The sequence below is a fragment of the Nomia melanderi genome, chromosome 1 (genome assembly GCF_051020985.1).
Source record: "Nomia melanderi isolate GNS246 chromosome 1, iyNomMela1, whole genome shotgun sequence".
Classification (NCBI taxonomy): domain Eukaryota; kingdom Metazoa; phylum Arthropoda; class Insecta; order Hymenoptera; family Halictidae; genus Nomia; species Nomia melanderi.
This window is the reverse complement of record NC_134999.1, coordinates 28810782-28830270: the sequence shown is the minus strand read 5'-3', so window position 1 is coordinate 28830270 and position 19489 is coordinate 28810782. Positions and strand designations below refer to the sequence as shown.

Below are 19489 nucleotides of genomic sequence, written 5' to 3'. Positions count from 1 at the left end.
ATCCATTAATAATAGTAATTTTAATAATAGTAATAATAGTTCCTACTTTTTTAATAGATTCATGGTAATACGTGAGAAAACTGATCTGTTTTGTAATAATAATACTAATATTTACAGGAACTACCTAAATAATTAATATTACTAGCCATTACGGTATTTAACAATAAGGTAACTGTGACATTAATGCAAAGTTAATGCTTTTTAAATTACTCATTGAGAGAATATGTAAACGTTTTTCGAGTAAAATAATTATTGTAGATCGATTTTATTCATTTTCCTCAAAAGAATCTTAAAAATAATAATTAGGATTTTATATGAAAAAGTTTGCACTTGGTAATACAAGGTTGACAGTGCCAATTTTCTAATTTTGATTTCTCACCTTTTACAGTTTAAAAATATTTCTGTTTATCTTCTATTATCAACATTAGTATACGCAGATACACCGAGTGATATGATTCGACTATGATCAATGGATATGCAATAAACTTAATGTGATCTTACTCTCTTTTATTTGTTTCAACACAGTAAACCTTCGGATATTGGAACATTTATTATTTGAATAGCTTAATATTCATAGTATTGGAAAAGAGGGTTTCGGTGCCTTCGCGAAGAAATGGCTGTAGCTTCGATATGAACACATAAATATGTCGATATCAGTTTGGAAATTTATTATACAGGATGCCTTCGAAATCGGGGTACAATAGGGACGATGATCTACACATGAAAACGTATAATAAAGTTTTCTTGAAGGAGACTTTCATTTCAAAGTAAAAACTTTGAAAGCTTGTATGATACGTATGCATTGATATTAACTTTACTACGGTGGTCCATTTATTTATGCATTTGAAATATTGTTAAAAGAAATAGAAACACGCAGTCCATCAATAAGTTTCTTACAACATTTTCAAGTATTCTTAACAAAACCAGAAGACGATTAAATAGAAAAAGATTGAATGAAAGAAACAGTGTTAAAAAATACAAATGTGATTAGATAAAAAAAAATTCTAGTAAATCGTATTAACAAAAAATATTCAATGGTACGTGTAACAAATTGAACATGATAATATTGCTATTGAATTAATCTATAATTATCTCTTTATTGATTGCATCGCGATTGCAAATATTCGCTGAGTAATAAATTAAATTTCGTGAATTTGACTGATAATAAATATATGTTTGAATAAAATCTGTAATCACGTGGAATCATGACTACCTTTGTTTTTAAAACACACAGTATTGATACTAATAGTAATAGTAATAATCATAAAATATTAATAATGTGTTATAATATTAAATAAATACTAACTCAGACCTAACCTAAATGACTGATCAGCGTAACCTTCAGTTAGGAAACAAAGGTGGTCCGTATAATAAGTAAATTATATAAGAAAGATTTAAAAAATTCGAAAATGTTTGTACACATTATTTACTCACTTTTCGTCTAACAATAAGTTAACGAGGTTTAGTACGGGAAAGTGATACAAGACACTCTAGTACCCCTATTAACAGTAAAACTACCGATCAGTCAAATTGACTTTTCGAAATTCTCCCACAGAAAGTTTAACAGTGCATCTATTAAAATCTCTATTAATTCGTAATTATATTCGAATATTCCTGAACCGATTTCTTTGGTAATTTCTTAAAGGATCATGTTATCTTTTTAATAATTGCGAAAAGAAAGAATGAGGAATGGGTCGTTTGATCTGTTTGGTAATTCCAGTGTTAATTTGGATACAGGGGAGGTTCCACTAAATTTTCATTCAAGAGTGGTCGATATTGAAACATTAATTTAAGTGCTTGACATTGTAATGATTTCGCGGGTGTTAAGATACCGTAATCATAATCGTCTTTGATAAATCGGGTTATGTCGTGGGTGACGTAAGCTGTTTCATAGCATCTCCTTAAAGCATCATAACACACGCTTTGCTAAGAAGATTAGATTTTTAAATATTTACGAGCACTGGAAAACCGCGAATTATTCGCTTGGGAGAGTTGCGGCAGAATCTTCACTAAATTATAATCCCGAAGCCAGTCTTGAGATTTGCGTACTTTGTTCGCGAAAGTCGGGGGGATTTGCCAGTAGTTTTTCACTTTTCGCGCTAACTTTTATTATCTCCTTTCCCATAAGAGAGATGTTTTTCCTGTATTAATCGAGAGATATTTCCTCCCAATTCTCTGAGAAATTCACACGTAGGTTGAAATTATGTATATTTAGGTCGTTCAACTTTCCCAGTTTTAGTAATATATAAATATAGTGAAATCTTTCTATTAAAATTTCTCATTGTAATTAAACGGTCTAAATAAATTTTAACAAGCACAAAATCTTTTCTAAATTATCTTAATTAAATGCCTTCTCTATATATGTAAATTAAACCCCCTCAAATTCAATTGATTCTGTAAATTAATTAATTAAATTAAATAATTTTTTTTTAATGTACTCGTTTATTAACGTTTTTAAATAACTTAATTCATTAGAATAAAATTAAATTAATGTAAAATAAATGTCAACATTAATATTAATTATATTCAATTTAATATTAAGTTAACATAAAAATTAAAGAAATAATTACCCATTTAATAAATTCATAAAATGTCTCTGAACCGTTGGAGTACATTTTTGGAAGGAAATTGTAGGAAGTTCGTTCTCCAATTAATCAAGTTTTCTCTCTAATTAAATACTACCTTTCAGTGGTGCCCATTAGAAAATTTGGCCAGTACCAATTAATACACACTTCGTACTAATTTAATAAAACATTGAAACTAAAAGGCAAGACAATGTTTTCCAAAAGGTTCCTACATATTTTACTAATAAGTATAAAAAATATTCATTTTTATCACTAAATTGTTTGTAAATTATACTATTCTTTGATAGTACTATAAATTATTTTAAAAATGATTAACAATACATTCTCGATATTCCGAGTTGCAATACATTCTGAGTGTGCATTCTATTCGTCGCTAAGTTAATGGCACGTCGAGAACAAGTAATCTTCACGTCCATTTGTGCCGTTATTAAATATAAACTTCTGACATCTAACCTTTGTTCCACTTTATCAGTGTTCATCTGCCAAATACCTTCGGGAGACCTTCTCTAGTGCTATTTCCAACAAAGGGACGATTTATTCTGGAGGAAATAAATAGCCGTATAAATTCCAAGGGAACACCGACGCCAGAAGAAACGCTCGCTAGTACTTTATCAACATTCACCGTCGCAAATCAATGGTGTTTAATCAAAATCCAAGGGTGTCCTCCCTGGATGACCCTCGACCTCGTGGGATCCCTAACATAAATTCCATCGCCTACCCTTCTTTTCTTGGCTTGAACAGACGGCCAACATTGCAAATGACCTCCATTCAGTCCAAAGTTTGAAAGTGCGTTTAGATTGATCTCGCAGGTCCGGCAAATCGAAGTGCATTTAATATACAAGATGGAATGCAAAACGCTTTGAGGGACGAGATGAAAGTAGAACGCAAATGGAAATTCTATTTTACCGGATAATTTCTTATCAGCGGCGCTCGGATTTTATGCATTTGCAGGAGACTTAAATCCGCGGAATGCGATTCAACTTCAGTGAAGTTTTATTAACTCAATGGATTCTGTTCGATTATTTCTTGTTGAAATCCTGGAACGAAGGAAATGAATTTCTGGTTTGTAGTGTAGCAAGATGAAATGTTATGAACGTCCATCGTCTGCTAATTATTGTTGATTATCTCTTTCAGGTGATTATTATCTCTTATTTCTTATTCTGCCTACCAGTTGCATTCATGATTTGTATTTGAATTGAAAAATTGCTAAATGTGGTTGACAAGAAGAAGTTAATACTGAAATAAGATAACTATTATCATCGGACAGAAAGTAGAAAGTGGTTATATCATGTAAATATAAGAATCTCTGATTGAAATGTTTAGAATTTAATTTGAATGATTAACATGAAATCTTGAATATTTTGAAGCAATACAATTTAAACTGACACCATTTAAAAGGTAGCTAAAATAAAATAGTTAAAAACGTTTCTTATTATTCGAGCAAAAAATTATCAAGATTTGAATATCACTTTCTTCGAATAATTAATTATGAAATTATGACGTATATCTTGCGTTATATATACTGTATATGCAGATTTGTAAAAATTAATTGAAATATATTTTAGTATAACTGAAGATTAAATGTTTTCGATCTGTCGTTAACACGAAGCAATACGAAATGAAGCAACATTCACAGCAAAATCGCAACGAGGTAAAGCAAATGTACGAATGAAAATGCATCCTATCAGAGATACCTACTATATTGACGTTGAAATAATCGATCGCCAAGAAGTTAATAATAGCCGTAAGTTCAAGAAAATTTAACGCTCCGATGACTGGGATGTTTATTTTACACGGTATTTCTATTGAAAGGGTTAAATGCGAAAATAAGAAGAAAAGTTTTATTTAGAAGTATCAAATTCAAACTATAACTTTATTTTTTCCTGGATCATTCTCTCATCACGTACTTTTCCATTTTTCCATTAAAACATACAATTTTAGGAAAAATTTAACCTTCTATTGCATTTCGTTCTCGACCGGAAACTTAATTATAAATGTTTTATATTTTAATAAGTTAATCCTCCGCACTCTATAGGCTCCACTATTGCACCATTTATAGTATTAAATATTTTAATGATAAAAATTGAAGGAGCTACCCTGATATTATTGCGTTTGCTACACATGCGAATTTTGTCCTAAAAATAAAAATAAAAAATCTACGCAATGTTGATATAACATATTTCAATTTTCACCAGGAGTACTATATAAATAGTTTGGAGTTGTTAGATCATAAAATCACCCGGACTAATTAAGGGTTAAGCAACACTGCAAATTTGTTTAAAATTTTACAACTGTACACGTATAAAGTTTCCATACGGAAACCATAAAATGCGATAAATAACATTGCTTATTAATATTTTCTTATTTACTTCATTGCTAGACCAACATTTAAGTAGAATAACGGCCGTATATATATTTTAGAATTTCTATTATTTTAATTGTAATTTTCTTTTATTTTTCAATGTTTAATCTTACACAAATTTATACAATGGAGTGGTAACTATCTATTCTATACAACTTCCATCTCACATTAATTCTTTTATAATTAATATTCTTTAAATTATCGTATTATAGATATAATTCTCGCTTTGTCAGCATATGTTCGCGTTTCATTTGACAACGTTCTTTCACATTCATTTGACACATTATTACGTAAAAATTGATGTCCAAGATATTTTCGAACTGCGTACCATTAGTCATTATCATCGATTACCACAGTGTTCTTCGTAAAAGGGATGTAGCGGATGAAATATCGTGATCAGATAAGTTTTATTTTGCGCGGTGTGAAAAATGAGCTTAATCCATCATATTACCAGAATGTCCTCCATATCGTTTGCCGTATCTTAATAGTGAGACGAAGGGAAGAAAATGCAATCTATTTGAATGGTTCGTTTCCCCGTTTACTCCGATGAAGATGGGAAGGATGTGTTTTGCAGTTCGGAACGAAGAGATCCGGTTTTATATAACATCGAGATATTTCACCGAAGTACTTCCGATGATTGTTCTATGCAATCAAATTACTAATTTTTTCATTTCGATTATTACAAGCAAGTACAGAGATAGCTAGTAATATCGACTTTTACTATTTTTACTTTAATTCCACCTTGTAGACTATATTGGTGATCGAACACGACGAACTAACGACATATAGAAGTCCTCTGATAATGAAACCAGTTGAATATTTTATTTATCTTTTCGAGAGAATTTTTACTGTTACGATAAGAGTGTTGTATTGAAAATGTAAGGTGTCCCGTAGTCAGTGACATTATATGTAAAAAACTAAGTGCAATTAAAAGTTTATTAGGCAATGTAGTTTTCTAATTTTTATAGAAGAAGCTGTGAATTCTTTATTGGTTAAGGATTTAAAGCAGTATAACTAAAAATATGCAAATTCTTATGAAGATTTTATTTAGATTTGGTAAAGATTTCAAGACTTTGATAGTGGTTGATCATCTTTACATGTTTAGCAATTAAAGAAGTATTCATTTGACGAAGGTGCTTATAAGCCTCGAAAATCTCGATTGTTATAAATGGAACTGTTTGAAATTTTTTAAATTTATATTTTGTTCGTTCATATTTTTCACAAATATATTTTTCTACAACAAACTTTTCACTAATAAGCTATTACTAGCAATAATGTCGCATAAGTTCATATTGTGATTCATTGTTTTATAATTACTAAAATCACGTAAATAGTTTGTACTGAATTATTAACTAGATTTATATATTATTATATACATATTGCAAATATAATCTCAAATTATCATCTACTTGTTATTTCTGTTATTAATATCGTCTACATCCAATTGTATACGAAATCATTCTTGTCACAGAAATCTATGTAACTAATTTCTCATATCAATAGAATACTTATGAAATCAATAATCACCGTTAAGTTAGAGGACAGTTTACCTTTTTAAAACCCTTCTCGTTGAGTATGAAATTATGTAAACACAAAAATATTGTACAAAGATGATAAAACGAAGTACGTTTTAAATAAATTTTATTTAAATAACTCATTCTTGTAACCGAATAATACTGATTTAATAAATTATATTCAAAGCAGGAAATATGTTGAACAGAATACATTTCATTTTCAGAGGGATTGGAACAGATCAATGTAACCAACAAAATATTATCGATTGGAGAATAAATACTTGGAACTTTGGGGTGTTTTGAATATTTCGAACAATAGAAATCAGTGATCCACTCCAAACGAACACTGAAATACCATTGTGTTCGTTTAATCTTCGCGAAGAATTCCTTTTTGCAATTAATCTTTGAAATATCTCGCTATTGTTGTTATAGGGCGAGGGATTACCGGTGATCGTGGAACAAAGGATTAAATAACCTGTAACGAAGATTTTTCGATTCTTTCGTACTCGTATCCTGTGCATGATGTACCACAATAGGCGCATCAATTCGCTCGTCTCGTACACGGTGAGTTTCCATAAATCAATAATTGCGCGTGCACTACACAATGTAAGAAATATCTGCATCGAATCGATTTTTAAAGGATGCGACAGAAATCAATTCCAGCGATAAAAATTCGAAATTCGAGTGTCGTGTGTTTGTAGGATAAATTTCTCTGGGCAATTTTGTACAAGATAGATTTTTTAAATACAAGCAAGTTCAACGTAAAAATTTAGTACAAAGATGGAAATACGGAAAATATTTAGGCAGCGTTTCGTTTGCTTTCGTTTGCAAGCTAGAGGTGATATAAAAACAAAGTGAAAAGAAACGTTGACGACGTTTCCATTAAATAACCGAGAAATCTGTGAACGAAGGTTTAACACTAAAACTACCCGATGGTCAAAATGAACCATTCCTGTTGTCTTCGTTTTGCAATTACTAAAAAGATAACAGATATTTCTCTAAGAAATTATTAACACTAGATTTACGGAAAGCGTCAATTTGACGCACACTGAATTTTACAAACATTATTTGTTAAATGTTTACGTCGATTTTTATTAATGCAATTGCCTGAATACGTACTCTGATTGTCTATTTTTGGACACCTAATTTCCGAGATTTAGATAGACGAACATCAATTGGTCTAGGAATGATAAAATAAACTGCACAATAAATGCCCGTAAATACAGTGTTAAAGAAATTGATTTAGCAGTACGCAAACTGAATTGTTAATCGATTGAAGTCTGAATAAATGCACTCTTGGAGTTTCTATAGAGAAATTTCAAAAGTCGATTTAACTGCTCGGTAGTTTTAGTGTTAAATGTTTCATTCATGCTTTGTGAAATGATGTACATAAATAACCGACTTTTTAATTAACACTGAACGTACCGGCACGTTTCCTATTCCCACCGTGACCAGTCAAATGATTGATTATAAAATAAAGGTAAACAAGTTGGACGATACAGTTTTTTTATCGGAAACAGAAACAGAAGGACAGACAAAAGTTGAAAAACCGATTAATCGGAAAGTATCGGAATTGATATAAAATTAGGTGAACGAAGAAGAATGCAGAATTTGAAATCAAATTTTCAAATAATAATTTGATAACGATATTAAATAAATGGTAGGTCCTCGACTTTTCCCTTAGCAACGCATTGACTTTTATTTTGTTTATTCTTGTTTTGTTTTGTAGTAAGTTTCGAAATGGGGTTACTTGCAATGCGTAAAATACCTTCCTTGTTGTTATAAAACAAAGTTCTTAATAAAATCATCAGTTCATTTGAAGTGAATGTGAAAGGTTACCGTCGTAGTTAAATACGATTGGAAGAATATTATTTAATTTTTCTATAGTTTCGTTTGCGTCCTTTAAAAATTGTGAATTATACGATTTAATTAAATTCGAAACGTGTGAATAATGAACATTCCGGATCATATAATTAGCCGCACATGACCACGGAACTGTGTCGATGGAATTATATCGAATGAATGATAACATGATAAATGTACAAAATGAATGCATGCCGATTATACTCTACAATTCGCGTTATATAATCGGTGGCCATGTTAATAGTGTGCGCACACTATGAATCACACGAAAATATAGTGGATGATGAAATTAAATCGACACCAGTTATATCACATCGTCTGCATAGTGCAATGTTTCAAGTTCGTGATTATTGATCTAGATTGAATATAAAACGGTATTACGAACAGACGAAACAAACACATTCCAATTAAATCACTTAATGATGCGGGATTTTGCTATTTTATCACTGATGCAGATTAAGGTTTACGTTTGTTCGAGATACCGGAAAATCGTCAATTTCGTTTTGACATGGACCAACGTACAGTCAATTTGTTCTGACAAATAAAATATTGTTAAGTGCATAAACTGTTAACATTTCGGACTAATAAAAGCTTCGAAGTAATTTTATATTGAGAGTTTTGTAAAAATTTAAATATTTATTCTTTTATATACATTTATCTTAAATTTTTTTTTGCACAAAATGTTCAACATATGTAATTTGTTTTTTGCCTTGGACAATGTAAATTTAAAGTGGTTGAATGTTGACATATGCACATGGAACACACTACAAGTTTAATTAATCACATTCTTTTGTTAAAAATCAGAATTCAGTACCAGAATGAATCATAACTTTAAAAAACATTTGGAATATGGTGAACTTAGAACAGGTTACTGAAATAAATTTTCCTACTCGTTTTCTAAGAACCATAACCCATTGACACAAAGGACGTCTGTAGCCATCAAGTTTTATTTCCTATACTAACAAATGCAGTTATACCTTCTCCAGAGAAAACTAGGAAAAATACTTCTCAGAAATAGTGCATTGCCATCCAATTTCTAGCAGCATCAAAAGAACATTAAAGAAAAGTGTTTCATAAATTTCGGATCTGCAAAAATCATGCGTCAACGGATTAACAATATTCATAAAAATACTGTATCAACGGAGATAGTTCAATATTCACACCCTGAACAAATAGCAAATTCCCTGACTCCCAAACATTTCAAACATGTCTCTAACACAGTTCCTATCAAACGATCTCGGCTACTTCCAAGCAACACAGTCCTGTCTTCCAATCTGCATCCGTGAATAGCAAATCCGCATCTATGATGTCTCGATTAAGCGAAGGTAAGAAAGCAGATACGGAGCATTCGGTGCTAATGTACCTGGGTGTAGGTCATCCAGCAACATGGCTCCACCTGATTGGAGTCGAGGCCCCAGAAATTGAGCTCCTCCTCGAACAGCGGTCCGCAAACATCCGTTGGATAGTGGAGCTTTCCGGTACGATAGTAATTGAGGACCTGGGCGAAGACCCCCGGATGTCTGTCGAAGAAGTACTCGTTTAAGATGGGGTCGTAGTTCCCGAGAGCCTCGGTCAACTTCGATAGTCTCGTCGCGGGGATCTTCTTCAGGGTCGCCTTGTACGTTTCGTGCCGGATTCCGCCTACATTCAGGACCACGCGGTTCTCCGAATCCGAGTTTATAAGACTCATTTTGATCATGGATCTGCTACCGCCGGTCCCAACTCAGAGAAACCCACGCGGCCTACAAGCAGAAAGATACGAATATTAGGTGGTAACGTGAATGTCAGGTAAAGGAGATCGGGGTAAAACGGAACGGATGGGTAAGACGGAATGTTTTTCGTAGAAGGAGCTGGTATCTAGTTGGTGATAGATTTGGAGAATAGATCTACTGTAGAGCTCTCGCATCCTGAGTCAATCCTGAAAGCTAAAAACTCTGGTCTGGTTGGGTCTCCGCGAAGCCAATCAATCTTTAGCTTTCAGGGTAAACGTAGACATAGAACGAGCATCAAATTCTCTCCTTCTACTAAATTATTAATAATGAGATAGTTCTATTGAATACAGTTGTGAAAGATATAGGACATAGGACATATAGATATAGGACGCTTTATCTTGGTCCTTCCAAGAAACATAACTGAGCCTTCGCCTCCCCAAGATTCGGTCTCGATGTTTGCTACATTTCACTCTGTCGCATTCCGCCCCGTCTGCTTTCTTCATCACGCAGTTTGGCCAATAACATCAACTGTTGTTCTGTAGCTATTGACGCGAGCATCCTGAGTAGGAAAGTTTCCTTGCCCCTGTGACTTTTTAGCTTTTGGGATTGACTCAGGACATGAAAGTTGCGCAGTAATAAGGCCTTGGTATAGTTTCTGATCGACTGCAGTGATCTGCATAAGTATTACAGTAGGACCCCCTACAGTACAACCCCTTATAATATATGTATAATACTTTTAATTTCTGATTAAAAATCGCTGGATAAGATATTCTAAATTCTAGTAAAAAAGCAGATATCTCGTCCATAGCACTTGATGAATGACATTATCCGACGAAATATCTCGTCGAAAGTATCTCGTGAACGATATTATGTCACAAGATATCCCGTCTATAGAAGCGAAGAGGTTAATTGGTAATTATACAGAAAAGGGTGCTACCCATTGATATCAATAGGGTAGAAATATATTGCCTGGAGCATGAATTTGAGTAACTTTTTTTTCTACATATTATCGCAGGTTAACTTTCCGAAATATTTGCGAAAATATATTTGTCTACTAGGATTATCAATGTAAACTGGTTCCTGGATTTACGCGCGAATAGTAATCAAATAAAACAACCCTTAATCGACCGAATTTGCAATCATTTAATTTATAATCTTTAATATTGTTAGCTTAATCGTTGTAAATTCGGTCATATCAAGCTTTCATTATTCTTATAGATGCTGCACAACATTTTTTTTCTTTCGGTACAGGTTTAGCATCGAATTGATTAATTACGCCAATTATTAGCACCGTATATAACCGGAGCAAATATAAGTATAGGGTGAGACACTTAATTGAGCGTGCCTAGTACTTGATTAGAGACAGAAAAAAATTGTAAGGAAAGAAACTAGGCTAATAAAATTTATTTTCCTACGATGGAACGTTTGAACACCTATTTTAATAATATAAATCATTGTGGCACAAAATATTCTAACAGAAATTTGAAATGTCTCAATATATGTTCACTTTTTAAATATTGTATCTTAATAATCTTTATTAGGATATTTATTATACGTAGATTGCACGAATCGAAGAAGCATAAAAATATGTGTATCACTGAGAACAGGAAATGTATTTTCAACGTACATTTTTATACAAGGAAAAGAACATGTACAAATATCACGATTAAAAACATTGTTAAAAACCATACTGCAAAAACTAATAACGATAAAACTAAAAGTCACTTAAAAAACAATTTCAAAAATCTTAAATTCGATTTATCTGAAAATTTTCAGATGCCTGTTTGAGTTTATGCAACGACCAACACAGTCCCCGTTGTTTTTTCACATATTTACTAAAGGTCATGTTAGAGACACGTGTGTTTAACGAAAATTTATATTACGGGAGTGACTCTTTTGTTATTTTTGAGATTAGGAATTCAGCACGTGTTTACAGGTGCCCGTTATGTTCGTTATTTCCATATACCGAATATAGATTCCTATATATTCTTACGTGCACAAAATTTTCATGTATTCCGTGTATTGGAAGCTCCAAACTATATTCAAAAGCGGAGATTCTCCGTGGACCTCGATAGCAATCGACGTATCGTGAACCCGTGCTGATCCGAGACACAACTACGAGTCACTGATGTCGCCTTGGATTTTCCTTCATCCTTTGAAACGCGTATATCGGTTAGGAAAGGCATACCTGAGCACATATCGAAACGACATACCTCCAGGTTGAATGCAACGAACTCAGAATGCTCAATAAGAAAATCTAAGAGACCATCACAAGAAAATTCACTGGGTAAATGTTTCATTCACTAACTTCTTTCCGATAGACATCCAAAAATTTGACAACATGCACTGAATTTATTGTATCATCCCATAAACAATGTGATTTTCTGATGCTTTCTTTTATTTAAAAAAATAAAAATAGACGTTTAAACATAAATTAAATATTACTTTTCTATTATTAATTGTTAACATTTGGAGTAAACGTAGACATAGAAACAGTCATAGACATAGAATAATTTAATCATCAAATGTTCTTTTTCGTAATAAATTATTAACGATAAAGTAGTTGTATTGTTCACAGATAAGAAATAAAACATAGGGCAAGAGGTTAGGAGAGAGATGGGCGTGGCTGGAAAATAACAATTCTGTTTTGGAAGTGAAAAGAAATTCGTTGCACTCTCGTCGTTTTCAGTGACAATTGATGCGTGTAGGATTACACGCACCGGAACAGCGGTACTAATTTATTGGTCAATATCCTTTGAGAAGGGATCCATGTGCAATGTTCTGCGTGGCCTGCGTGAGAAATTGAAGTCACGGGGTCAGTAGGCGTTCCACAAATTGGGACAACGTTTCTGCTAGAGATTACGGTTTTGGACGTACACTAAAGCGATACATACATATGGCATTGGTGTGGCATGTGTCAGTTAATTAAAAATCCGTGTTCACAACACTTAACACTAACTATCCCGCGAACCGGTCGAATGACCGGTTTTAAAATTCGCTTAAAAATTCTGCGTTTTCTTTCGTTCATTTAACTTTATTTAACCTCTTACACTGGAGCTTAATTTAGAGATTTGACAAAGTCTTGGGCGAAGAATTTTGTTTTATTTATTAATCATTTTGTATAGAGTGATATATTCCAAAACAACTTAGTATACCTAATGCAGCTAGACTATCGATGTTTGCAAGATGTCATTGGCAATTTTGGAACAAAAGTATCTTGCCGTGCATGGTACGTTTTTCCAGTGCAAGAGGATAAATTCCTATATTGTTCGATTATTAGTTTTTATATTAGTTTTTCAATTCTTTTCCTTTGCTTTCTATTTACAACAAGGAAAATTTATCGTCAAATTTGTTTACCTTTATTTTATAGCCAGTTATTGGATTGGTTACGGTAGGAATCGGTGCGGTTAGTGTTAACCCGTTAACTGTGGAATTTTGTTTCAAAAGTCTTTCATTATGGACACAATAAAATCAAATAATGAAATGTTTACTCGTCAAACGCAGGTTAATTGAACCTATATTATAACGAAAAATTAAAGTAAAATGAAGAAGAATTACACGTTTATCTGAAAAAATAAAGAGCTCATCGTTGAAAGAATTAGTATCATTTTGACTTTTAAGATGATGTGTATACTTGTCGAACGCAGTTAACTGGTTAAAGGTTGGGCTATTTTATTTTCAGGAATAGTAGAATTTCTATTATCACGAGCTCGGTAATTTGGATTCTATTTGTATCGTGTCAGACTCGTGACGAAAATTTTAAACTGAATTTGAGAAATTTAAGTGTTATTTATTTTCTTAAAAGATAAATTAAATATTACTTTACTGTTATTAATTGTTAACGTATGAAATAAACGTAGCCGTAGAATAAGCATCAACTTTTTTCGTTTTCATTCCTGACTTCTTCCTTTTGCAGTTGTTAAAAAGGTAACAGACGTTTCTCTGAGAAATTATTAATGCACTCTTAAAGTTTCTATAAAGAAATTTCAAAAAGTCAATTGAACTGCTCGGTAGTTGTAGTGTTAAATACACACACACTTTTCTAACAAAAATTTCTTTTCCAGCCTCCACTTATTTACTTAGTCTACCGAGGACCCAATTAAATCTAATAATCGAGGTTCTACCGTATTTACAGCACTTTCATATAGATCGAGGGGTTTCTAAGTGCGTTTATTGTGTTACAGATTGTGTTAATGAATCGTTTCCTGTATAATGATAGTAACATTACAGACTGCAGTAATGAAACGGCGGTTTAATGATAGTAACGTTATAGATTGCATTTATGGAGCGCTCACAGTTTACTGATATTCGAATAACATTGAATTTTTGCCACGTTTACGTGTATAATTACCCACTTTATTCTCAGTATATATGTGCAAGCATGAATGCCGATTCGTTCTGGTACATTTGTAGGTAGGTATACATCAAGTGACGTATGGAAGAATTAATGTCCAATTATTAGGTTATTTGGGTAATGGATGTTCAAGTACTATAGGTACTAAAGGTATAATTGCATGGAAAGCTGAAGAACAATTAGACGTAAACGTTTTTAGGTCGAATGTCATCGTAATGAAAAATTCGAGCTTCAATGTTTATTTAAAACCGAAAGATGCAAATGAATAGTTTAATTATTCAAATAACCAAAGATTAATATGTTGTTCTTTCCTAGTATTTAAGACTTCGATGGATAATTCAGTGTTTTATGGAAAATATTGGTAGAAATTTAATGAACTTTGGCCTTCGAAGGATTAATGATTTTTAAAATCACAGTATTTTTATACTTTGCAATTGGTTTCTGAAAGTCAATACAACTAGCTAATTTGATTTTTTGAAATATTGATAAAGTAATTTTGTTTAAAAATCTGATTGTTATTCAATGGTATTCTGGTGGAACAAGTTTGAACGCAATAATTTCATGGAACATATTTGAACACTATAAAAAAGGTTGCGTTAGTAGACACCTTAAGTTATACAATTTTTAATATAAAAGTAACAAAATATTTTTTATATTGATGTGTAAAATAAAGTTTACGTTGCACAAAGATGAATCAACTTTGCCAATGAAGGAGTTTATTGCACGATCCGTAGCAGCAGGTGTTTCGGGCTAATGAATTTTGTAAACTATTTTACTGGAATTTATGTTGTTTATTTTCTGTTCTTCAGGGAAAAAATTTCAGATTGCCCTTTCGTTTTTTTCCGGGCATTCACATCAGTGTTATTTGAATGTACGTTTACCATTTATACGTAAACAATAGATTTTTATTATGCATTTAATTAATACGTTAATACTAAAAACAAAAGTAAAACTAATTTTTATAAAATGTTACAATTAGATGAGAACATTCATCTTATCACAGTGACGAAGTGACTATATAAAAAATTGTTCTTCGATCATTAATTAATTTAAATGGTTAATTTTTGATAGTTAACTTCAACAAAAATGATTAAACTTATCAATAATTAATATTCTATCAGTCAGTATTTTTCATCAACTACAAAGGACTGTTTGACTGTTTTATTAAAAATAAACACCTTCCATTCATTTCACAGCCAGGACTAATAAATTTGTAGAAAGGAAGTTGGAGAGCAACGGGTGCATTATTAGGTGGAGAATCACGAGTTACTTGAGGAATATGGTTGTCTACCTATAGTCTGACACTACATCCGGCGACTCATATATGTACATACTCGTATATGTATGCTTTACCTTTTGAGGGCCCTTCAGATTCCCAGTACGCTCCTATTTCTGATCGCTTATACAGATTTGCAGAAAGCAGACGTTCAAGTTTGACAACAGTCAGGTATTATAACACGGCGGGGCCGTAGAAACTGGATTATCTGAACCAATTAGAGCATATGACGCATCCGGCAATCCAATTATTGTGTTTATATCAGAAATTCTGGCAGACGTATGGAAACTTTCATTTTGGAGCTCGATCTTTGCAAGTTTCGTTTAGAATGGTAAAAATGGTATTAAATAAGTTTGTCTTTACGCCCTTCCAAATGGAGGAGTTTTTAAGCACGTAGAAGAATTATTCATACGACCCTAGTCAATTGCTGTCGTTACGTCGAACAATTGCAGCGTTGGGTGTAATAAGAGCGACAGGTCACTTTACGTCACTTTTGGCCGACATCGGCTCGATGCATTCTACGTTGAACGAAGTACACTATCGCTCAAGAACCTAGAATCGATTTTAATATTCAGCATTTATGAAAGGAAATAAAGTAAAAAATAATTTGGGAGTTCAAGTGTTTTATTTTTAACAGCTCTAGATGTTAGATTTTTCTCTACTGCTTTGTTTCATTCGTTTTTTCATTTTAACAAAACGTCGTTTCACTTTTATTTGTAATTTATGAGTCTTGACAATTTTATGGCTGATTGGCTTGTGTAGTTTGAAATTATTCTATAATCATGTTGTTCTATGGAAATTATTCTAAGGATCATAATATTTCATATCTTGGTTATCTAATTATTTTGATGAAACTTTCGTTATGAAGAAATAACGATCAAGCTAAAATTTTGAAAGATGTCGTTGAACAACTTCTGTAAAAATAGTGTTAAAGGTTACGCCGTTGTAATTTCGAAGATAAATGGTCGAAGGTTTGTATATGTAATAATTCCGCGACAGAAATTACACGGCGTTTCGAAACTCGATTCACGATGATGAATTGGATTGGCGCGTTTGGAATGAACGGAAACGCCGAAAAGTCACGTGATTCCAATACCATGGCAATTTTATCGGACCTCTTGATTTATAGAAGTATCGATTAACAATAACGCAAGATATCGTCTGCATACGTGTGATTTTAAAGTTCGAATAAAAATAAATATCGTGAAATTTCATTTTCAGCCGCTTTATCGGATATTCCTTGCTTTTTCGCAGTTGATAAAAGCTGAAACTGACTCTTGAAACTATATATGGGAATCATAGGTCGTATTCGAAGATGGTTATTGTTACCATTGAATTCTGCTTTGAATAGAAATACTTTCATTTGACTTTATGCTATTTCCACCGTGTATTCAGATTGTGTGTAGATATTTACATTTCGTGCAGATAAAGAACATAAATTGTAACATTTAATACACGATTTTTGCCTGATACAATAAATTCGGTAATACAGATAACACGTAATTATCTCACACGTAGTGTGATACATGTAATATATAATTTATATACAGTGAGTCACAAGAGTATGCATACCCCCCGAACTGTCGATTTAAACGATTGAAATTGCTTACAATGCAAGTTTCAAAGTTCTTATCAACAGAAATGGAATTATGAAGCTTTCAAAATTATATTTACTTTATTGTAAAACAATATGTCAATATAAGAAAAATGTAATTTTACGTAAACAGGAAAAAATTGGTTTCACAAGTCTGATGACTTAGATTCTCTCAAAAGTATCATAAAATGCAAAGAAGACCCAACCAAATATTGGTTATTAATACATTAATTTTATTTTCAGTATAATTTGTATAGACACGAAAACTGTTGTGACACCAATTTATAATAAATAATAATAAATAAATAATAATAAATAAAATTTATATAAGTTTGAAAGCTTCGTAATTTCATTCCTGTTGATAAGAACTTTGAAACTTGCATTGTAAGCAAATATCAATCGTTTAAATTCGGCAGTTCAGGAGTTCAATAAATTGTAAGAGTAACATTACGAAATATTGTCGATAACATTAATTATTTTTTAATATTAGGAGTGAGAATAATTTCTTCAACTATTATACAATTTTTTTATTCTACCTGCCATGAATACAGAATATAATTCTAACAAACCAATCCCATACCAATATTTTATTCAACCCCTTGCCCTATGATATCGTGTTAGACTCGTGATGAAAATTGTAAACTGAATTCGACAAACACAAACGTTATTCACGTTACTTGAATATAAATTAAATATTGTTTTTCTATTATTGTCCATACTTGAAATGAACGCAGACAAAGAATAAATATCAAATGCATTTCTTTTTCTATTAAATGCTTAACAACAGTGTACATTTATCAAATGCAATTGTGAAAGGAAACATAGGTCAACGGGATAAACGGGGATTACTATTTCATTTCGTCGTTCTTTGTTCGTGAGAACATATTTCGCAAAGAATATACCTATGTATGTAGCAGATGTTAAGTTTCAGTGTCACAATGAACAATAATGCGTTTAAACAATAAAGTGTTTGAATTTAACATGGAATTTTTAATACTCGTTCGTTATTCCCATTTAAAACAGCATAATCGAATAAATACCGTTTGCAAACTCGGCCATTTCATATGCAAACGATCTGAACGGTGTTAACGATCTGCGTGTGCTCCAGTTATTTTAAATAGCGCATCCCCGGATGTTTATGCAATTCCTTTTCTGGGTTCGGGGACAATGAACTTGTTAACCTTTGTCTGATCGCATTACTTCGCTTTTACTCCAGAATTTGAAAAACTGGAACGACTTGGACTGCTGAGACATTCAAACTATATAAATCATTAGTCACGGCACGACATTTCCATTATGGAATGTTCGACTATTATTAAATTTTTTAGGTGATCTGTCATTTATTCTTTAATTAATAAAGGTATAATACAAAGTGAATTAAAAATTTGTCGTACAAGACCTCATTTTGGAGGAAATCAAATATTAATATTTACACTCCATTGTTATCTCTTTTCCATATAATTCATTATCCTCTATCTATTAATTTATATTTATAGTTATCGATGAAACAAATAGTTCACAATTTTTACTATATAAGTATTTCTATCAAAATATTTAAATTCCTCTTTATCAAATTAGAAGTCATGGTAAGCTGTTCAATTCATTATATTTTAGTTCATTATTATATTCAAAACAAATTTCCTATTTCTATTGTAAAATTAAAATATATGCTGATTTTAACAAGGATATCTCTCATTTTTTTTTCGTTCGTTAGAAATGTGTAACTTTATAACATAATGTAATTAATAGATTATGTTGTGATATAATAAGATAATTGCTCTTTATTCATAAAAGCCCGCATAAAGTAAATATACTTTTAAATAAATATGTAACTTCATGACATAATGTAACTAATAGATACTGTTGTAACGTAATAAAATAATAACACTTTATTTATAATAGTCCACATAAAATAATGAAATATACTTCTTTCGTTAAATGAAATTGTATAAAATGCATTTCTCTCTGCTTTCGATCGTTCGAAGTTTTCACCTTTGCATGCGCTTCCAGATTAGTTCCGTGATTGCTCGGTAAGATCGGCGATACGAACGAAAACGAAACGAACGTTATTGAAATTATCACATTATGATTCGGAGCTCCTTGAGAGTTTTGAGCCGCACGAATATTTTCTAATTATACACTTTCGTGACTCCGCCATCGACGTGTGCATATTTAACAATTGCAGTTAACTGGGACAACTAAAAATATAGGCTCCTATAATTCCTCCTC

At 31.9% G+C, this 19489-nt stretch overlaps 1 protein-coding gene across 1 annotated transcript in view; it reads right to left on the bottom strand.

Annotated features, from left to right (window-relative positions):
- LOC116428575 (potassium voltage-gated channel protein Shaw) overlaps positions 1-19489 on the bottom strand; it is a 94084-nt gene that overhangs the window by 44777 nt on the left and 29818 nt on the right. The window contains exon 2 of the mRNA XM_076374428.1: positions 9688-10066. Within this exon, the coding sequence (XP_076230543.1) occupies positions 9688-10023 (336 nt within the window). The 5' untranslated portion in view covers positions 10024-10066. The remainder of the gene's footprint in view (positions 1-9687; positions 10067-19489) is intronic.